The sequence below is a fragment of the Centropristis striata genome, chromosome 10, assembly GCF_030273125.1.
Source record: "Centropristis striata isolate RG_2023a ecotype Rhode Island chromosome 10, C.striata_1.0, whole genome shotgun sequence".
In the NCBI taxonomy this organism is placed as follows: domain Eukaryota; kingdom Metazoa; phylum Chordata; class Actinopteri; order Perciformes; family Serranidae; genus Centropristis; species Centropristis striata.
This window is the reverse complement of record NC_081526.1, coordinates 5,887,642-5,911,407: the sequence shown is the minus strand read 5'-3', so window position 1 is coordinate 5,911,407 and position 23,766 is coordinate 5,887,642. Positions and strand designations below refer to the sequence as shown.

General features: G+C 37.3%; 1 protein-coding gene across 1 annotated transcript in view; it reads left to right on the top strand.

Annotated features, from left to right (window-relative positions):
• LOC131979032 (neuroligin-4, X-linked-like) overlaps positions 1–21,424 on the top strand; it is a 36,325-nt gene extending 14,901 nt beyond the window's left edge. Inside the window, exons 5-8 of the mRNA XM_059342917.1 lie at positions 1,232–1,445; positions 5,453–5,577; positions 14,611–15,220; positions 18,845–21,424. Of these exons, the coding sequence (XP_059198900.1) occupies positions 1,232–1,445; positions 5,453–5,577; positions 14,611–15,220; positions 18,845–19,252 (1,357 nt within the window). The 3' untranslated portion in view covers positions 19,253–21,424. The remainder of the gene's footprint in view (positions 1–1,231; positions 1,446–5,452; positions 5,578–14,610; positions 15,221–18,844) is intronic.
• Positions 21,425–23,766: the final 2,342 nt, after the last annotated feature.

Below are 23,766 nucleotides of genomic sequence, written 5' to 3'. Positions count from 1 at the left end.
TTGTACTTTTACCTTCATTTAGCTGCCAGCTTTAGTTACTTTTCAGATTCAACATAAAAATACCATATATTTAATATGATTACACATTTATAAAACATAACAGTGCATTAAGTAGTTAACATTAGTCATATCTGGACAACAGTAAAATGCTACTTATATAAATGCATCAATATAAATAATCTTATAATATATTTAGAACATATAAAACAATCTGAGTGGGTCCATTCTGCATAACGAGTACTTTTATTTTGATACTTTAAGTACATTTTGATGATGATACTTTTGTGCTTTTACTTCAGTAAGTTTTGAATGCGGGACTTTTACTTGTAGTGGAGTCATTTCACAGTGTTTTATACTTTTACTTAAGTAAGGGATCTGAATACTTCTTCCACCACTGCAAAATCTACCTACCAGCAGCTCTAAAGTTCTCTAATTAATAAGCTTTAATCAGTCCAGAAACTGAAGTTTAAAAATGGACAATTTGTGTTTTTACATGGGGTGATGTGACTATTTCTTGGCTGGGAGCAGTGACATCCTTCCCTTGTCACTGCCAAGTTACCAGCAGAAATTCCCCAAGAAATAGTCAAAGCACATTATTTTTCATTTACATATGTCATTTTGTGTGTGGACCGATCATGCAAGATATATCTTATTAATTAGTATGTTTTATTAAACTCTGGACAGAGCCAGGCTGTTCCTGTCTTTATTTAATTTAAACTAACCTTCTGCTGGTGATAGCTTTAGATTTAGTACACTGCAAATTATTTGGTTCTTACCAAGATAAAAAAAACTTGGATTTAGAAGTGTTGGAAAATTTATCTTGATTTAAGACTTAATTTCTTACTTTTGAGTTTTATAAGTGTTGTTTAAGTGCTTATTTCTAGATTTAACGATCTTAATTCAAGAAATCTTGTCAAATGAAATTATCTGACCATGCTGCAAGCTAATTTCTGTGCTTTTATGTGGTTTTTAGATTCCGTTTTTTGCAGTGTAGTATCTGTTTTCTTGTTGAACTTTTCGCAAGAAATCAGCACATTTCCCTAAATGTCAAACTTCTCCTTCAAATGGATGTTTGAATATGCACACGCACACTTCTGGCTATACAGTGTTTTTGTAAATATGCATGCAGAGTATAAAGTTTGATAAAAATGTGTTTGTCAAACTATTTTTGTATACTTTAATAACAATGAAAGATTTTCTGATAGAGTGTTTGATATCTTCTCCACTACAGGTTCATGTACACGGACTGGGCGGACCGGGACAATGCAGAGACCAGGAGGAAGACTCTGGTGGCGCTCTTCACAGACCACCAGTGGGTGGCGCCGGCGATCGCCACCGCTGACCTCCACGCTCAGTACGGATCCCCGACATACTTCTACTCCTTCTACCATCACTGCCAGAGTGACGCCACGCCGCCCTGGGCTGACTCCGCCCACGGTGACGAGGTAAGATGAGGTCACACAGAGAACACGTTTCAATCAGACTTTATTTGTAGAGAACTTTTCATACAAGAGAAATGTTACTCAAAGTGCTTCACATAAAAAAGGTATAAATAATAATAATTAAAAAAATAATAGTAATAAAAAATGAATAAAATAAATAAATAATAAAATTAAATAAATAATAAAATTAAGTAAATAATAATAAAAAAATAAAATAAAAATTAGGATTAGAATTTAAATTTAAATTTAAATAATAAAACAGTCAGTTTTGAATGCCACTTTTACTTGTAGTGGAGTAATTTCACAGTGTTTTATTAGTACTTTTACTTAAGTAAGGGATCTGAATACTTCTTCCACCACTGCAAAATCTACCTACCAGCAGCTCTGAAGCTCTCTAATTAACATGCTTTAATCGGTCCAAAAAATAAAATAAAATAAAATAAAAAATAAAAAATAAAAAATAAAATAATAATAATAATAAAATGAATAAATAATAATAATAATAATAATAATAATAACAATAAAACATAGAAAACACTGTAGGCAGGTTACAAATTAATTACATAAAATAAATAAAAAATAAAGTAAGGTAAGATAAAATAAAATAAAAAAAACAAAAGTTAATAATAATAACAATAAAAAGTAAAAGAGCTAGATGAAATAAGATGAAAATAATAAATGAATAATTAAAAAGTAGAGCATGATAAAATACATATGTGTAAAAATAGACAAATAATAGCAAATAAGTAAATAAAAGAGAACATGTTGTAACACTAAGATGCATGAACAGAAAAATGTTTAAAAAAGGTTCAAGTAAAAGCCAAATTGATATTAATAAAAGGCCAGAAGACCTGAGGGTCCTCCAGGATCATATGATAAAAGTAAATCAGATAAAAAGGTTGGACTAAGACCATTACGATATTTATAAACCAGTAAAATAATCTTAAAATCAATGTGTGTTAACTCTTGAGTTTGCAAGCAGTGGCACAAGACATGATATTAAATCTCAAGAAGAGGAGTAAAGATAAGAATTTTTGATTCGGCCACTTCAGACCGAAAATAAAGGAAACTAATGTCTCACAGATTTAAAAAAAATATTCATGTGATGAATCAGAGGCTCTTGGTTTAGATTACCAGTGAAGTGCTGCTTCATATTGATTTGTTCAGAGTGCCTCATAAGTGGAATCAAGCCATCTCTAAAGTGTGGTAAGAAATGTTCATGGCATTTATTTCCCAGCAGGTCGGCTGTATATTTACAACCGTGATGATTATAGTTTATTACACTGTTTTTTTCTTCTACACTTAGAAAAAAAAGTAGTGACCTTTTGATTAACATGGCTTTTTGTATAGGTACACGCTAGCTTGACTTATGTTCAGTGCACTGGGTGTGTGTGTGTGAGTGTGTGTGTGTGTGTGTGTGTGTGTGTGTGTGTGTGTGTGTGTGTGTGTGTGTGTGTGTGTGTGAGAGAGGTGGTATAATGCTGCGTTCGATTGCACTCGGAACTCGGAAAGATCCAAGTTAGAAAGTCCGACTTCCGAGGTAAATGCATTTCATTGCTCAACCTCGGAAAACATGGCCGCCCACAGCAAAGTGATGTTTGTTTGGATGTGTTTGGAGCATTTAAAAATTATTCTGGGGAAGTAAATCAGCTACCTGATACAACAGACAGTTAAATGTTTGAGTCCTCTCTGCGTCCAAATATAAGGTGGTCTGCAAATACTTAAGAGACAAAAATATAATCAAATCAATTTCCTGGATATAATAAAAAGAAGTGCAGTATTACTATACACCTTATAGACTAATGTAGTTTAAATATGGGAAAAACTATAATATTTTTTACAATTTTACTGTGCTTTTTTGTCCCTACTACACTCACACAAACTCTTTAATTAACAGAGTGGGAGTGCAAATACCACTACAAAGTAATCCTACACTTTTAGTAACACAAATGCTAAATTAAACGACACATAACAGACTAAATGTTGAAGATAAAGTGACTGTTTTCCATGTATTTCCGACATACTCGGGCTGCTTGGATCCTACCCCAATTCCCGAGTCGGAATCCTGAGTTCAAGGGCCATTCGATTGCACTTTTCCGACTCGGATGTAGGGCTTTCCAAGTTCCGAGTGCAATCGAACGCAGCATAAGTCCGGATGTTTGGGGTGACTTTAGACTTTAGGCTTTTTTCTTGTTGTTTTGTGTCTCTTTGTTATCATTTTCTATCACCATTTTCTATGTAATTGTAATTTTCTTTCTGTTTTTGTAGTCATTGTGTGTGTCATGTTATGTGTCTTTGTGATTCTTGTACTCCTTTTTATAGCTGTGAGCCTCTTTATGGTGTCTCTGTGTCTCTCTCTAGCTGTTTTAGCATCACGTTGTAGTCTGATTCTGCATCTTTGTAGTCGTTTTATGTTTCTTTGTGGCCATTTTGAGCCTCTTCTTGGTTGGTACGCGTCTCTTTTGAGTGACATTTTGCAGGTGAAGGTCAGGCGGGCCCCTGAGACACACGGTCCCTGGGCCTCCGCCTGGTTGGCCCAATCAGTCATCCAAACATGATTTAGTGACTTTAGATTCACTGCAGTTACACATGAAGCAATAACTCTCTTCACTGGGTTGAGCTCCACATGACTCAGTTACAGTTCTGGTTAATGTCAAGAGAATAGAAATACAGTCATCGAATAATGTATTAGACCATTGTTTTCTTCAATTTCTTGTTCATTTTAATGCCTGGTTCAACTAAAGGTACATTTGTTTGGACAGATATAATGATAACAACAAAAAAAGCTAATATAGTTTAATTTAAAAGCTGATATCTAGACATTTAACATGGTTTTCGAGATAAAAACCAAAATCATTATCAAGAAAACCATAGAAAATGTCTAGATGACATCTCTTAACCCATTTAAGCCGGGAAGGCATTATAGCATTTCTACCATTCAAACTGGGGGCGCTGTTGAGTTATTTTACCATTAAAGCCGGGAAAGCGGATATGTCGTTTTGTAGTATTTGTAGTTTTTTCCACCTATTTTCGGTCTCTTGGCCAATGAAATGCATCAAATTTCATGTGTGAGTGTCGCAATGCAACACATTGATTTAAAAAAAACTTTATTGAAGGTTTGGACAAATAAACTCAACTTCTCATGAAAGCCACAGGTGTAATCTCTTCATTTCAATTTCATTTATATCTGCTACAGATAGAAATGAAAAATCTATTATTTAGTAGGAAGCGTTGACACTTCTGTTGAATTTCCAGAAATACTTCAGGTTTTAGGGGGTTATTTTAAAATCGTCCAGAGGTTTTACAGGCATTTTTTCCAGAACTTAGAAATCATCATAAAAAAAAAGACACAAAAAGACACAAAATGACTAAAAAAAGACACAAAATGACTAAAAAAAGACACAAAATGACAAAAAAAGACACAAAAAGACTAAAAATGACCAAAAAAATACACAAAAAGACACAAAATGACCAAAAAAATACACAAAATGACTAAAAATTTCCAAAAAAGACACGAAATGACTAAAAAAAGACACAAAAAGACACAAAATGAGAATACATGTGGGAGTGTCACAATGCACCATGGGACTTTTCCAGAACTTGAATCATGGCGGAAGACGACTATAGCGGAGGGAGCTCAGATATAACAGCTATAAACTCTCAAATACTTTTTGAAATTGATTTCTATCTGCTACAGAGGCTAAAAAATCTATTATTTAGTAGGAAGAGTTGAGACTTCTGTTGAATTTACAGAAAAACTTCAGCTTTTAGGGGGTTATTTTAAAATCGCCCAGAGGTTTTACAGGCATTTTTTTACAGCCATTTTAGGCCTAAATGGGTTAACTATTATCATTATATTTGTCCAAACAAATGCACCTTTAGTTGTACCAGGCATTAAAAAGAACAAGAAATTGAAGAAAGCAAGGGTGGTTTAATCATTTTTTCCATGACTGTAATGAATGTAAGCTTTATTAAAATGTGTGTGTGTGTGTGTGTGTGTGTGTGTGTAGGTGCCGTACGTGTTCGGCGTGCCCATGGTGGGACCAACTGATCTGTTCAACTGTAACTTCTCCAAGAACGACGTGATGCTGAGCGCTGTTGTCATGACTTACTGGACCAACTTTGCCAAGACTGGGTGAGCTAATAAAATGTACACTGATGTGAGACGTTGATTTCAGTTGGAAAATCCCGCTGAGATTTATTTTGTTCCTTTTTTTTGTCTGACTATACTATATAAAGAATATCAAGAAAACAAGACAAAGCAAAAAAACACATCTTCAGCATGATTCAGTTCTCTTTATTTCTGCCTTCTTTGACACAGACATGCGTTTCTAATTCCTGCTATCATTATCTAATCCCCTCCTACGTATAGAAAATGTCTCATGATAAACGAATGAAAGCCGGGCCTTTTAATCACATTTTAAAACGTGAAAGAAAATGCACAGCTGTCAGTAAGAAATCATCCTTTTATCTCCGGAGCTCTGCAGAGACAAGGTTTTGGCAACGCACAGTGTTGTTGCTGTAACTGTGGACAGCTCACTCTCGATTTTACAGGAACAAATCTCCTCCAAGCTCGAAGTAAGACAGCCAAGACTCAAGTCTGTGGTGTCATCAAGACAAACAGTGTAGTGCCTCTCTCATAGGTTTCCTCTAGGTTTAATTTCTTGGACTGATTGATCGTTATTGATCTCATGTGGATGATGCGGAATGATACGCCGCATTTTGTTTTCCGGAGGGCGTAGCGGACACATTTTTAGGAGGATAGTAATATAGTATATAGGATAGTAAAACTGAAGATAGTATAGTAATATTATATGAAACTAGAAGATCTAATGGATCTATAGAGCCCAAAAATGTTAGGATACCATGTTGGGAAGTTGTTGAAAAAACGCTGTAAAGTTAGTCTATTTTGGCAATTTTCAAAATGACTAACAATTTTTAACCCAAATCTCAGCATGGATTCTTCTATGTTATTCCAAAAGTATTTATATATTCATGTTATACTCATGTACATAGTAATACAACATAAGAAGTGAATAAAGCTAAATGTCCGATTAGCATGCTAATCGCTAATAACAGAATTTGCACATTACATGCAGACCACTACAACGTCTGCAACTCCATAAAACACTTACTTTTCATAAGGTACCACACCATCCAGCACATACACATTGAACATTGATATTCGCTAAATAGACTTCCAGATGAGATGAGTCAGGGTGGAAATCCAGAGTGAATTGTGTTACTGACCAGGTGTAGGCCTATCACACAATGGGGCGGAGCTCCCCTAAAAGGCGTCCGATCGGAAACAGTGCAATGCTGCAACACGTCCTACGTAAATAATGATATTTTGAATGCAAAAATGAATGCAAAAAACTTCAAAATCGAGGATGCACACTGAGGTCAGTCTGACTAACGGACAGAGAGATATGAACTAGACACACACACACACACACACACACACACACACACAGACGCTTCTTGCTTTTATAGATAGATTCTCGATATGAATAAAATAGCATTATTGAGCACCAAATGTGTGTAACAAATGGTATCAACCCAAAAATTGCTGCAACAACTTCTGGGACACAGTTGAACATTGACTGGACTTTAGAAAGCGTCCCCTCATGTTATGACCCTTTATTCACCATAATAGGCTTCAATAAATGAATAATTAATTCATTAAGTCATTTTTAATTAGATATTTTTGACCAGAACAACTTGAGCTGCATCTCAAATTAATCTTCAGGTTCACAGCTTCCAGATGATGTTCACCACTTCTATGTGTCATTTATTATTGACCTGCTATCTCCCCCTTAACATCCACTGCCCACAACCACCAAAAAGGTCTTGAACAATAACAGGTTAAAGATGGATTGTAGTCATCTGGCCCGGTTCACACAGAGTATGACACATAACAACAGGGAGAGGCTTTGATTAGCATTAAGCAAATGTATTTTAGACAAATTATATTCATATTGCATAGAAAAATGCATTAGTGCCAATTTGTAGGAATAGTGTGCAGGAGACACATCAGCCTGAATCTCATTTTCTCTGTCAAGTTTTTCCATCAAGATAAGTAACATTTTAATAGCAAAGAAAAAAATTGTTTTCCAGAATTATTAGATTTCCTTTGGAATTGAAGTTTAAACCGAGTGGAGCCGAGATTTAATGATGCATTAGAGAAAAACACCGGAGTTTTAGAGAAACAAAAATAATGAGCTCACAGGCAAAGGATGTGTTATTATAATGTCTTTTCCTTCAAAAGGCCTTTAGACGTCTGAGGAGAAGACAGAACTTTAGATACGATCATGAAAGCAGCTCTGCAGACTCATTCTGGCAGAGGACACACACAGGTTCTCCGTCATGTCAGAGTCTTGACGAGGCTTTTCTTCTTCCTCGGCCTTGGCTCAGGAAGTTAAAGGACTCCTGCTAGTGGAAAAAGTCCTTGAGGAAAGCCAAGGTAATGTCCTAAAATAAGAATGAAAGATCGGCCACAGTTTGATAAATCTTCTCTTCTCTTCTCTTCTCTTCTCTTCTCTTCTCTTCTCTTCTCTTCTCTTCTCTTCTTTTCTGTTTCCTTCTCTTTCTCTTCTCTTCTCTCCTCTTTTTTTCTCTCCTCTCCACTTCTCTTCTCTTCCTTGTCTGTTCTCTTCTTTTCTTTTCTGTTCTCTTCTTTTCTCTTTTCACTTCTTCTCTTCTTTTCTCTTATAACCTCTTTTCTTTTCTGTTCTCTTCTGTTCTGTTCTGTTCTCTTCTTTTCTCTTCTTCTTTTCTCTTTTCTTCTCTTCTCTCTTTTTCTGTTTCCTTCTCTTTCTCTTCTCTCCTCTTTTTTTATCTTCTCTTTGCTCCTCTTCTTTTCTCTTCTCTTCTCACCTCTTTTCTTCTCTTCTCTCCTTTTCTGTTTCCTTCTCTTTCTCTTCTCTTCTCTTCTCTTCTCTTCTCTTCTCTTCTCTTCTCTTCTCTTCTCTTCTCTTCTCTTATAACCTCTTTTCTTTTCTTCTGTTCTGTTCTCTTCTCACCTCTTCTCTTCTCTTCTTTTCTTTTCTTTTCTTTTCTTTTCTTTTCTTCTCTTTTCTGTTCTGTTCTCTTCTCCTTTTCTTCTCTTCTCTTCTCTTCTCTTCTTTTATCTTCTCACCTATTCTCTTCTTTTCTCACCTCTTTTCTTCTGTTCTCTTCTTGTCTCTTCTCTTCTTTTCTCTTTTCTTTTCTTTTCTTTTCTTCTGTTCTGTTCTGTTCTCTTCTTGTCTCTGCTCTTCTTTTCTTTTCACCTCTTTTCTCTTATCACCTCTTTTCTTTCCTTTCTTCTCTTCTCTTCTCTTCTCTTCTTTTCTCTTCTCACTTCTTCTCTTCTCTTCTCTTCTCTTCTCTTCTCTTCTCTTCTCTTCTCTTCTCTTCTCTTCTCTTCTCTTCTCTTCCCTCCTCTCCTCCTCTCCTCTCTTTTTCTCTCTTTCTGCATCCTCAGTCAGTCATTTACGGTCAAAATTGCTGCAATGAGACAGAGTCCTTATTTCGAAACGTTAAATCAAAATTAAAATTATCTGCCAGTGGCTAAAAGAGATTCTAGAGATCCAATTTATTAAATTGAAAGCGAGATGATCTGCCAGTAGCGGAGGAACTAAAGTTTAAGAACGAATTCACATTAAAACTAAAAAAAACCCAACAGCCCGTGCTGATAAGAGTACCTTTTATCTCTCCTCTCTGACATGATATACAAGATAAAAGTAATTGTTGAGGATGGACCCTCTCTCTGCAGTGCTCGAAGTGAGTAATTACCAGTAATTAATCCAATCGAGGCTCACTCCACTGAGACCTCTTCAGATTTACAGAGACATCTGCAGTCTAGACCTTGATCTAAATCACCATCGAGCTTTGCAACATGCAGAATGAGGACTGTGCTCTTACATATTTTGGCTCGGGCACTACAGCTTCTCACAGTTCCTAAGACACGTTCCTTCAAACTGTCCACTATGTTTTCTCACCATAAAACTTTAAACACACAAAATAAAATATTCACACTGCAATCGCAAAACTATTTTATCTGTGCTCAAAATCAAACACACACACACAGCAGTCAGTATAGAAATACTACTGAGCAGTCATCACACACACACACACACACACACACACACACACACACACACACACACACACACACTAATTAATTAATTAATTAATTAATTCATGTCTTCATTTAACCCATTTAGGCCTAAATCGACTGGAAAAAAATCCTTTAAATCCTCTGGGCGATTTTAAAATAACCCTCTAAAACCTGAAGTTTTTCTGGAAATTCAACATAAGTGTCAACTCTTCCTACTAAATAATAGATTTTTCAGCCTCTGTAGCAGATAGAAATGAAATTCAAAAAGTATTTGAGAGCTTATAGCTGTTATATCTGAGCTCCCTCCGCTATAGTCGTCTTCCACCATGATTTCAGTTCTAGAAAAGTCCAATTTTGCATTGCGACACTGCCACATGTATTCTCATTTTGTGTCTTTTTGTGTCTTTTTTTTTTTTTTTTACACAATGTTTAGTGCATGTAGCTACAGAAAAACATTTTTACTGTGTATAATGAACATATTTCTCATTTAAAATGTATATTCACAACAGAACATTATTGTATACTGTAAGTAATGCAATAATACAGTAATCTGCATGCACTCCTCCTCCTCTTCCTCTCACATTCCTATTTTTGTCTTGTTGTTGGTTTCAATGTTGAACTCACCTGTGCCTGCTAAAGTGGTGGAATGTAACTAAGTACATTTACTCAAGTACTGTACTTACAGTTTTTCTCAATTGCTAAAACACATTTTTTCAAATCCTCCTGTCCTTTTCTCAGAATTCTAAACACAAAACTCTTTTCTCACCTTTTTCTCTCATTCACAAAACCTCTGATTCTTTTAGCAAAACCATACCATCACCTCAAAATAGTTTTACCTGTTCTCAAAACCAAACAATGTTGTCAGATCTTGAACTAATCGGTCGAAATTTAAAAGATGCCGAGCAGTCATTACACACTACACCAAAAAAAAAGGAAAACACAGTGTTCAAGGCATGTAGTTCATGGGGAAATGTTTATTGGTCACATTACAGTTTTTCTCGATTGCTAAGACACATTTCTTAAAAGCTGCTCTCCTTTTCTCTCAACTGTGAACACAAAACCCAATTTTCAAGCTACATTCACAAAACCTCAAACTCTTCTTGCAAAACCAAACTTTCACCTCAAAACAGTTCAGTCTGTGCTTAAAACTGAACTATGTTGTCAAATCGTGGCCCGAGTCAATCAAAATTAAAAACACTACATAGAAAAATAGAAAACACAATGCTCAGGACACGAAGCTGGAGAAATACATGTTCATTGTTCACTGTAGGCTAAATGCATGTTGCAAAACAAAAAACCTCCACTCGTGTACAGTAAGCCCATGTAAAAAATATATATACATGGAATACAAGGCAACAAACAGATCAACCCTCCATTACAATACTACAGTACATTGGTACAGTAATATACTGACACATATATTTACCTACGGTATACTGTGGTACAGTATATAGTATGTCATACAGTAATTACTGTCAACATTTACATACTGTACTATAATGTCAAAAAAGTTTTTTTTTTTTTTTTACCTGTTCTCCTCTCTAAATCTTGGGATTCTGGTGGACACAGTGAATCTACTGATGTTTGGTTGTATTTTTGTCCCGCCTCCCTCATGCTCATACCATGAACAAGAACATGGTCAATCACAGATCACATTACAATCACATTACTGTTCTTTGTCTTCGCTGACCTCCTAGACCACCTCGACCTCCTCTCACACGAACTCTTCCTCTCAGATTTCTATCCATTGTAGGGCCTCACAAACCAGAGCTCTCTGAACTGGCTTATACACTGCAAAAAAGAAAAGTTGGGTCAACTCAAAATTTCAAGGCAACAAACTTCGATAAAATTTTAAGTTGGACAATTAAACTAAATATTTTAAGTTTTGTTTTTGAGTTTGCTCAACTCTGAATTCAGATTTTTGTCACTCAACTGTAAGTTGTACTAACTTATAATTTTACATTGTAATAACTTTTAATCCTTACTTCTGCTAACTTCTGCAATGTGCTGAATTGGCACGATTGTAACGCCGCTATGAAATGTCAGCTAAATTGTCAGACCAAAATTTAGAGTTAGCATTGATACGCTAATGACTACTCTTGTAGCTGTAACAAGCAGCGGCGCTAGCATCAGTTAGCCGCTAGCATCAGTTAGCCGCTAGCTTTCGCTAATGACCGAATTTCACCGCTTTCCCGCATTTGACAACAAAGAAATAAGTTATCAGAACTATTGTCCCTTGTTGTGAACCCCAAAGTAAAGATATAACAACAAATCACAAACTTGTTTTTGAGCAGACAACTGGCTTCCTTTGTTGTGCTAACTTACATTATTGCCCTAAATATCAATAATTTATATTTCGAAGTTTTACCAACTTAAATCACTGTTTTAGGCCAAAAAATACAAGTTGGCTTTTTTTAGAAAGTGTGATCAATTTTGAGTTGTTGTGTTCAAGTGGTGACCCTTGTGCTTTAATTGTGTTTGACTTTTGTCACCTGTGCTCACCATTATGCAGCACGGTGCATCACAATGAAAATGTGTTGTCAAGTTGTGTCTAAACAGGAGAAAAGTGCTGATGGTTTTGCCAAAAGAGTGATTGATTCAATCAGTGGGTTAAGGCAAGTGAGCATTTGGTTCAGACAATAGGGTTTAGTGTTTTAGCAGTTGAGAAAAACTGTAATTGTCTAGTTTTGTACTTATGTAATTGTGAGTTGACATGGAAATATTCACTGGAAGCTTTAGGAATGGAATTTGGAATATACATATACTTAAAGATAATGCATATTTGGTATATATTGATCTGAAAATTGTCATTATCTTGAGTTTTTGGAAAAGGGGAGCAGAAGGATCTAGTCGTTTTGAAAATGTGGCAGTTCTAACACATCTTTTATGAACAAGAAGATAAATGCTATGGAGGTTGGAGGCATATGCACTGGCCCAAACAATGTTGCAGTAGACTACATTATTATAAACCAGCGTTAACAGATTTGAGTCTTGTGTCATAATAGATGATAGCTGTTGTTTTCTGCCGCTCGTGTTTACCATCTTGCAAGACAACAGTATCACAGTGCATAATGTGTTCAAGCAAGTGAAAATGGCTTTTTAGAGTTTTGCCAAAAGAGTGAATGATTTGATAAATGTGTTAAGGACACTGAGCAGCTGGTTCAGAGAATTGGGTTTTTAGCAATTGTGGGAAAAACTGTATTAAAAGAAAAAAGGAAATGTTTTAAACATGTGTGCATCAAGGCAATCACACTGCATCCAGTTTCCAGTCCACAGCCTGTGTGTTGTCATTACCACCATAGCGAGCTGCAGAGCAAAATCACCAAGAAGGGTTGTTGAGATTTCAGCGTGCACTTCAATTATCAATGGGGAACTTTCTGTGAAGAAAGATTTCACCCGGTTGAGAGTGCCTCAGATGGTGATGGAACTCTGCGACAGCTCAATTTAACGGGGAGGATATGATGCTCCCTGATGTATATTTTTTAAATGTCTGTGTGGGCGTGCAAATCCTCAGCCTGTGTGCTTGCGTGCCGGTAGGTTTTTTACGCTAGCTGCCTTTTTTGTGCCTCTCGTAAGGTGTTGATTGACACCTGAGCACATAGCGTGTAACTGGCAAGTCTGTGAAGATGTGCTGCTCTTTCATTTACGTCATTTTCCCTGCCGACACAAATAAGTCGGCAAATTGTCAAATGAACGGCTGTCCCTGTGTGTCAGAGAGGTGATTTTTCAGGATATCTTCACTTTGCAACACACACATTCATCTTTAATAAAAGATATCTGACAGTGCAAATATCCACTGCAGGAGATTGAGCTGTACATTAGCTGCACTGTTTTGTAAAAGGCATATAAATAAAGTGGACGAAAATCAATTATCTGCAACCGAATCGCCCCTGAGCTATGTTTACAGGGAAATAAAACTTGTTTTTTGCTTTGTGCAAATTTTTTTTTCTTTCGCAACTGGTTTGTCTTGTGTAACTTTGATATTGATTTAGAAAGATGTGTGCAAGCGCTGCTGAAACTATTTGACAGAAGACCCCAGAGGACGGGAGCCAGCTGAGAAAAAGTCTTCAGCAGCTCTGTTAGGAGTCTGTGACATTTGAAAAACTGGAAAGCATGAGATATTGGTATTTATAGCAGAGCATTGAATCATTGCAATAAAATCCTTTGTATTTAAGACATGGCACTTGAATGTAAATATGTGGAAACTGCATTTTCTGTGACATTTCCACATGTTTTTCTTTTTAATCCTGTGTGTTCTTAGCTGTTCAGTTGCAATATTATTTTGATGATTTGATATTTTCACATTTCATCCGTCAAGAAACTCACAGTTGCCAATAGTTACTTCACTTTTTCTGAGTTGATTCTTTATTCTATTTTTTTTTAATTTTTTTTCTGTCAATCTTTTTGTCTGATTAAAGCTATTTGTGGAACAGCAGGTTCAGAGGGGATTAAAAGCAGCGTCTTGCCTAACACAAATAATAAATCCCTTCTTTTGTTATCTATCAATTATTTATTTTTAAACTTACATAACCACCAACTTATCTAGATGTGATTAACCCTCTGGAGTCCGTCTATTTATTGGAAATACACTGAGCATGTTTTATTTACAGTGATAACTTTATTTATTTATCATATGTAGACCAGCTGAGAAAGCTTCAATCATAGGATCTTTTTACACAGTGTGCCATTTGTGTTTCTAGACCATTTTTAAAATGTGAATTTTCTTTGTACTAAACTATTGCTATTTTTTAATTTACATGCAAATAGACATGTAGTTGACATCTTTGTAGGTATTTATTTATTTATTTATTTTCTGCTGTTTTTGTGTGTGTAAATAGTGAAAAAAATTGGTACATTTCCATTAAAAAACCTATGTCCTTTGTTTGTATTTTGGGTTCCTGGCAACTGTATACTTGTAATTTAAAAAAGAAAAAAGAAGAATCTGACTGATGTGTTGAGAAAAAGGAGCCAGAGACAGAAATGAATGCATAGGAAGTTGACAAATTTGAACCAGAATCTCCTGGACTTCAGAGGTTTAAATAACTCACTGTGTTTGATACATTCCAGTGACCCAAACCAGCCGGTTCCTCAAGACACCAAGTTCATCCACACTAAACCGAACCGCTTTGAAGAAGTGGCGTGGTCCAAGTACACTCCTAAAGAGCAGCTGTACCTCCACATCGGCCTGAAGCCCCGAGTCAGAGACCACTACCGGGCCACCAAAATCTCCTTCTGGCTCCAGCTGGTTCCTCACTTGCATCACGTCAACGAGCTCCTCCAATCGGTGTCCTCCTTCACGCATAGCCCCTCCCCCCAGGACGACACTCCTTACTCCTACACCAAGCGTCTGGCCAAAGGTTGGCCTCCTAGTAGTACCCGCCATCCAGGATCACAAGCAGGAACTCCCCAGCCGCCGGAGTCTGCTTTGGGTCAAGGTGGAGGGGAGGACGGGGTCCGCGTCCCCAACGAGGACTACTCCACTGAGCTGTCGGTGACGATCGCGGTGGGAGCGTCGCTGTTGTTCCTCAACATCCTGGCGTTCGCCGCTCTGCTCTACAAGAAGGACAAGAGGCGTCTGGAGCACCGCCGGCCTCGTCCGCTGCCGCCGCCGAGACGAGACATCACGCCTGCAGATGTGGCCGCGCACCTGCAGGGGGAGGGGCTGATGTCATTACAGGTGAGTCACGTGTTTATTTATTGTTTTTTAACATAACTGAAGCCAATGTGGAGAATGCATAGAAATAGAATGGTAAATGGACCTGCACTGAAATATCGCTTTTCTAGTCACTTTGCGACCACTCAAAGCGCTTTACACTACAGACTGCGCTCATTCACCCACACATTCATACTGGTGGCAGAGGCTACCCTAAACGGTGCCACCTGCCACCATTAGGAATTCATTCACACACCGATGAACGCAACATCGGGAGAAATTTGGGGTTCAGTATCTTGCTCAAGGATATTTCGACATGTAGGCTGCCATGCTCAGGGATCGAACCACCGACCATCCGATCAGCGGGTGACCCGCTCTACCATCAGAGCCACAGCCGCCAGAATCAGAGAAGATTCATTGTTCACTGTGTTCATTTGGTTGGTGGGTCAGTGACAAATAAGGGTTGGCAAGATGTCAAATGGTGTAACCACAAAAAATGATAAATATTAAATACTTCATCCACCTACATTGTATTTAAGTGGACTTATACATATTATTACTTCATTTTAAAAAACAACAAATGAATTTTTTTGTTTTTAGTATTTCTACATTTACACATTTCGTCAATATTGAGCAAAACATAATCTAAATTCAACCATTTTTTCAAAAGTTTTGACAAATTATGTAAAAATGTGTTATATACCATAGTGTTGCAATCTAAACGTGGATTGTATTTTCTCATTTTAGTTCACATTTATTTCCCTGTATATAATCAGATTTTTAAGAGGGAAAAATGACTGGTTACACCAACTGACACTGGGTTAGATCATGTTATTGAACCTGGTACATAACAAAATGGCAATTGTTCTTAGTTGTTATGGTGAGTCAAAGAGAAAATTGGACTCAACAGCACGCTGCCACTCTTTGCCAGCTGCCAGCCCACTGTTTGGCTCAGTTTCTCTGACTATTGAAGCATGAAAGCATGGTGGAAAAAGCCTTTTTTTCTGAGGATGGCATAGTCATGACATGCCATGTTTTTCCCTGGGGGGGTCATAACCAGGGTTGCCCCTTGTCTCTGATTCAGTTGGTGGTCTTCATGGACAAGATCTCAACCGGGAGGAGGATTATAGAGCTGATATCTAGCCATTTTCCATGGTTTTCTTGATAATGATTTTGGTTATTTTCAAGAAAACCATGGAAAATGTCTAGATATCAGCTCTTAAATTAAAATCTTATGAGCTATTCTTGTTATCATTATATTTGTCCAAACAAATGTACCTTTAGTGGTTCCAGGCATTAAAATTAACAAGAAATTGAAGAAAACAATGGACTAATACTTTTTGGTAACGCTTTATAATAAGGTCCTTAATAACCATGGCAACCAGGCATTGTTCTCGCTTTAGATCCGGTAGCTGCAAAAAGCATAGTTAACTTATAGTTAACTTATAATAGATGAGCAATAAAGTATATTTCTAATATCAATAAGCAAACAAAATAAGATTAATAAAGGCATGGCAAAGACATAATGGGTGGGTCATGAGTGTTTGTAATGCCATTATTAACACTTATATAAGCTTATAAACACACAATAATGTTAATAAGCATCTTGTAAGGACTTACAAGGGCCTCATTACTTGTTAATTAATGGTTATTACAAGGACCTTAATATAAAGCGTTACCTACTTTTTTCCATGACTGTATATATACAAAATAACATATTTACTGAAATGACCCTATGAAAAAAAACAACAACGACAGTTCTTTGCACTGGCAAGGATGCACTGGCAAGGATGCACATAAAAATGGCCCCCGCTCTGACCATCCTGCTGTGTTAGTTTCTTCTACTCTTATTCTATTTCTACGGTGGATTGTCTGTGTGCTTCTGCAGCCCCATCGTTGTCAGTCATATTGAAAATAATTATGCACAGAAAGAAAAGTAAGAGAAGTAAGAGAGTTGAGGTTGTGTGAAGTCCTTTCTTGCTGGTGGACAAGCTGCCAGTAGAGCACTTCTGTAAAACATAGCCTGTCATCAGCACACATTATCAGTGTGAGAAGGTGTGTGTTTGTGTGTGTGTGTTTTGGTGCATGTGCATGTGTGAGCTGTGTCCAATTGCCTGAATTGCTTCCAATTTCCTCTAATTCATCCACCGACTGTTTGGCCTGTTTTGAGCTCAGTTAGTGGCTTTGAATTCTCACACAGTGAGTGCTAAATGTCAGATCTCTCACAAAGATGACAAATAATGTTAATTGGCAATTCAGCTACAGTAAAGTATCTCAGCATTACAGCTGCTTTTGTGTCCTTGTTATACATTATGATTTAAGATATCTTTGTGTGGTGTTTTAGCTTTTTGGGCATCACAAGGCTCTTTTTTGTTGCATGCTTGTGTTTCACATTATTCTCCTGAGAAAACATGGTGGCCTTGTGAAGCAGGAAATAACCTAGAAAGGATTCAAAATAAGTCAGGAATGGTTGAGAGGATGATGACAAATAGTGGTGAAATATTGTGATTTGATTTGACCGCTAAATGCTTTATTTGAAATAAATCTGACTGGAGTAAACTCAAATGGAGACTTTAAGAAATTGAGGTTTACAGAGTGGTATGTTTGGGAATGTTTCCTTGATTGACAGGTGTCTAAGCCAATCACACTAACACACAGAAAGAGCAGTTGCTGCTTTTTGCCCTTTGTTCTTCTTTAACATGAATTTTAGAGAAAAACCAAATAACATTTCATTTATATGTATAATAGAGCTGGACTATACAAAAAAAAAAAGAAATATGAATTTTCAGTAACTTTTATATTTTGAATACATATATCATCATTTAAACACATTTATTCTAGTTAATGGCTAAATGTTGATCAATTGATTAAAAATAAGAAATAATTAAAGGAAATAATTGGTAAGATAATTGATAAAGATAATACCCCTTACTGGCAGCCATTGATTTGAATATTCAGTTATTAATTAAGGTGTGTCCAATTATAACTGCAATAAGGGAATGGTATGAAAGATGGAATTTGAAATTGATACATTTTAATACATTCACGACAATATCATGTTAATAATTAATGGCGTCTGTGGCTCAGTTGGCAGAGCGTTCATCCAGTAACCAGAAGATTGGTGGTTCGTATATGTATAAGTCCACTTAAATACAATGTAGGTGGATGAAGTATTTAATATTTATCATTTTTTGTGGTTACACCATTTGACATCTTGCCAACCCTTATTTGTCACTGACCCACAAACCAAATGACCACAGTGAACAATGCAACGTCCGTTCTTCTCTGATTCTGGCGGCTGTGGCTCAGATGGTAGAGCGGGTAACCCACTGATCGGAGGGTTGGTGGTTCGATCCCCGACCATGGCAGCCTACATGTCGAAGTATCCTTGAGCAAGATACTGAACCCCAAATTGCTCCCGATGCTGCGTTCATCAGTGTGTGAATGAATTCCCAATGGTGGCAGGTGGGACCGTTTAGTTTAGCCTCTGCCACCAGTATGAATGTATGGGTGAATGGGCATTTTTGGATAAAAGCGCTATATAAGTGCACTCCATTTACCATTTACTTCCCTCCCTTTGTGTCTTTGTGTCCTCACTGCTTGAACTCCTTATCTAACCCTTCCTTTCCCCACCATCCAACCTTCCAGGTGAAGCAGCTGGAGTGTGATGCAGCTTCAGCAGACGAGAGAAACAACACCCACCACCATCACACTCTGGACACGCTGGACGCCCTGGACGGTCTGGACACCCAGGACATCTACAGCACGCTGGACACGGTGCGCCTCACCTGCCCGCCCGACTACACCCTCACCCTGCGCCGCTCCCCCGACGACGTCCCCCTCATGACCTCTCTGACCCCGGGCTCGCTCCCCGTGACCCCCGGGTCGCACCCCGTGACCCCGGCCACGCCCATGACCCCCATGACGCCCGGCTCGGTGGTGGGGATGAGGATGGGGCATCCGCACCAGGGATACACACACCATAGCCCGTATAGTAATACACACTTGCCACACACACACATCTCCACGCACACACACTCCACCACGCGTGTATAACCGCAGCAAGACACACAGGGACATAATTACAACACACACACACACACACACACACACACACACGCTAACACACAAACACACACACAAAGATACGCACACACATAAAACAAAAGACTTAAATACCTCTACTAATTACCCTGCAGGATTGTTACAGAAGGAGTGACAGAAAGACATTTTCAGTAACAGGATGAAAAGACAGACAGCTGTGTGTTGCATGTCGGGGAACTGAAGACAAACTGGATCCCGGGAGATGCAGTTCTATGCATCATTCGCTCGTAACCTTGAACGAGACGAGCCAAGACATCCATCAAATGTCTCGAAAACCTGCTTTGGATATTAAATCTTCTGCTTTTTCTACACCTGAGGAGGAGGAGGAGGAAGAGGAGGAGGAGCGCTGTGGCAAAAGGGTCAGTTATGGATCAGTTTACATCTCCTACTGTACCTGTGCTGCACAGTGAAGCAGTGCTGAGACTGAAACAGATGCAGATGCAGAACTGAGCTAGAGACGAAGTACCACACACACACAGACTGCTGATGTCAACTTGAACAACCTGTGAAATGTGAATGTAGCATTTTTTCCATTTTAAGATCAAAGGCCCTATCTGCCAAGGATCAAACTATAAGCTGAGGAGAAAAATAACAAAAATTTCAGCGAGAGATGGATGTAAAGACAGACAGAGAGGAAGAGGGGATTTAAAAAACAACATTAGCTGAAGGAAAAGTTCGTCAGATGGTGGGAAAGAGATTAAGATTTTATTGAGAGGGATTTAAACAGCTGTGAGAGCGAGAGAGAAGAAGAAGAAGTGAGATAGAGTGATAAGGAAAACACAGGAATGGAAAGTGTGCCAAGAGACAGAAATTAACTTCAGAAGATGAAAGGGCCTCTGAAGTGTTTGTCAGACTTACTGAAGAATCACTCTAACCAGCTATGTGTTCAACTCTTGTAAATAGAATGGAAAGATACAGATGATATATTATGATTTATAGCATTTACCTGCTCTTGCATTAAAACATGACTTATTTAACCACATTATTGCTTTCATTTCAGATATTACTATATTATTGTATAGGTGTCCTGAAGCAAGGCTGGTTGTCTTTTTATCTCACCCACTGTAGTATGTACACAGTACCTTTATTTAAAGGCTATATTTGCTATGCACAGTCATTTCAATAATTCTTAACTGTGTAAAAACATCTCGATACTTGTTTAGTAGTTGAAGTATAGGACATTTTCACAACATCTTGTCTATTTGTTTGACCATCGGATGATGAGCTAGTACTGTGTAGATAATGCAATATTGGTTTGATGATGGAGCACCAGCCAAAAACCATGACTCTTAACCCTTTTAGCCTAATCCCTTCCCGTTTTCCTTCCCCCCTTGTTCCTATATTTCTCTCGAAGGCCTTACCCTTTATCCCTCAACCTTAATTAATGTGTCCACAGACAGACAGGTGGCGATGATTCAGGGGGTCCCAAGTGACAGTGTGTCCCAAAAAAAAAAGTCAAGAATAATTTCTCTTATTCGTTTGACAGTTTTTACACCTTACCAGGGGCCCCGGTATTTCTAAAAAAGAGCCCCTGCTTGAACTACCTAATGCTGACTGAAACCTTGTTAAACTGAGAATTGTTGAAGCTTAAAATCTCTCCACAGTGTCACCCACAGTCTGCAGAAAAAACCCCTGAATCTGTCACCCACGTTTTTAAAAGCCGAGAGTTTGGGTTACTACCTGCCACCAAGTTGTCAATTGTTCTGAGCCACATCTGATTAATTAGGCGGAGCCCGGGTGGAGCTGAGGAGGGATGATCCGCGCGGCTTCGCGTCATAGTTTGACTTGACATTGAAGGGAAACACACCTCCAAACATAACACTTTTTAAGCCTTAATATCCTCTTAACCGAGACATATTTTCTTCAAACTTCTCACAAGACATGCCTAAAAGAAGTGAAATTAAATATTAAAGGGAGCATATTATAAAAGCTCACTTTTTTCCAGTGCTTGTGTTCATATATTTGGGTATCTGGAGTATCATCCAACCCATAAACACTGAAATAAGTCAAACTTGTCAGTTTTCTGTGGGTTGCCTAGATCAGAATACCCAATAGTACGGCTCTTGTAGACTTTTAAGACATTATCAGACAGAATGGATCAAATTCTGATAAAATAAGGGTTTGTAGTGCTTTAAAAAATGCATCTGCTCATTTATAGATGTCTCTTTCCCAATGTAGGTTTATAGGAAAAAGCCTTTTGGGGCCTTTTAGCATCAAGTTATGGACTGGAAGGTTGTAACCCGACAGTTTGGTCACTAAATCGCTGGGGGTTTGAGCTACCTCTCCAAAGGTGTGCCATAGTTTTTTTTGCAAGCCAATCAGAGCAGACTGGGCTTTTTTCCGGGATGGGGGCTTAAAGATACAGGTGCTAAAACGGAGCATTTCAGACAAACAGTCATGGAAAAAAAATTAATTAGACCACCAATTAGACCAATGGTTTTCTTGATAATGATGTTGGTTATTATCAAGAAAACCATGGAAAATGTCTAGATATCAGCTCTTAAATTAAACTCTTATGATCTATTTTTGTTGTTATCATTATATTTGTCCAAACAAATGAACCTTTAGTTGTACCAGGCATTAACCCTTTATGGTACGCATTATGATCCCAGTTAGGAAAAAAATGTTTGGAGTGTTTTTTGTCTTAAAATAGACTAAATAAACATAATCTGAAGAAATTCTATAATTCTTTTTTTTGTTGAAGTTTTTGGGGTTTGTTGTCCATAGGCAACATTGTAACATAATGGTGCACAAGTGAAAAATAAAAATAAAATTAAAATTAATTTTAACATAATTTATTTAATAAACATATGTAAAATATTCAGTAGCTTCAACAGGGTACAATACATACCATTTTAAATTTAAAAAACGTTATAAAAGGAACTTTTTTTAACTGGTTTCTTGTCTGAATGTTGCCTGCAGGAAACATTGTGCCATTGAACCAACGACCCATTGAAATGAATGTCTTGAACAGTCTAAGTGTATGAAACTATCAAAAATGAAGGTTTACTCACCTATCAGTAGGTATATATTTTTTCCCAGATAGAAAAGGGCCAGGAAATTACATTTTGAGTGATTTTTTGTGGCACAAAATGGCAAAACTGTTTCATTTGGAAAAGGGTTTCAATATGGCCTCCTGGAGGTCATGTGACAAAATAAAGCATTGCTATTGGTTCCCTATACTCTTCCCTCTTTTTTAAAATATTGCATCACTCAAAAAGATGCATTGTAGAAATTTGACAGGCCAAAAATGGGAATGTTGCCTGACGACAACACCGTACCATAGAGGGTTAAAATGAACAAAAAATTTAAGAAAACAATGGTCTAATAATTTTTTCCATGACTGTGAGGTGAAAGAAATTCAAGTATAAACCTGAAAGTGAGCATAATATTGTCCGTTAAGAAACCCCACCATTAGGTTATGAAAACAATGATTTATTATGTTTCAGAATGAAGTTGGAGGTCACAGTGAGCGCTTTAGGGAAGTGGTGATCAACGCTATGTGTCATCGTAATAAGATTTGCAGCATTCAATTCATACTGACAAGTCATGTGGCACTGGAATTGTGATGGTCAAACTCTAAAAACCCTTATATTTCAGCTAAACAACAACCCCCAAACTGCCCGATTTTGATCCTTATCAGTAACTCAACCAAAGGCCCTCACTCTAATATTATTTCTCTCCTGTTCTCCTCTTTCTTCCTGCTCCTCTCCTCACCCGAACCCATCCCGTCCTCCCTCCTCCTGCCCCTCCCCCTCTCTTCCAGCCTCATCTGTGTGACTACATGCAGCTTTGTCACAGTGAGGCCTATTTAACCTCCTCTCATCCTAAGTAACTTCTTCATGAGAGATTTTTTAGTTTAATTGTCAACAGAATACATGAAAAATGAAAGCCGAAAAATTTGTGGATGACAAGCAAAGAACTTTTACAAAAATGATATAAAGATAACATTGATGTTTGATTGACTGAATAATTTTTTTCATATGGGTTTATTGACTCAGCGGATGGCTGGATTGTGTCAAGCATAAAACATTTCTGCTGCATTTTTGAAAAATAAAAATATCAGTATTTTACAATTTATCAGCTTTTTCAATGTCTTGTATGTCCTAGTTCTGAATATTTAGGGGAGTGGTTGCAAGGTTATAATAGTTTTGGATTTTTCATTTGTTTTAGTTTTAATTTCGTTGTGATTTTTTGTTTTCAGATTCAGTTAGTTTTAATTCGTTTTTAGAGTGAGCTTGCTAGTTTTAATAAGTTTTATTTTTTGGAAAATACTTAGTTTTAGTTTAGTTTTTATTAGTTTTATTGTTAGTTTTTCTGTAATGGAGTATTTGTTGGGTGCCAGATTCAATAAGGTCACAATAAATGTTTCCTTTATTTCCTTTGTCTGATCCATCTCAGCCCCAATAAGTTTATTAAGTCATAAAACCAGATAGATTAAATAGGTTTTTATATCAACCAAAAAG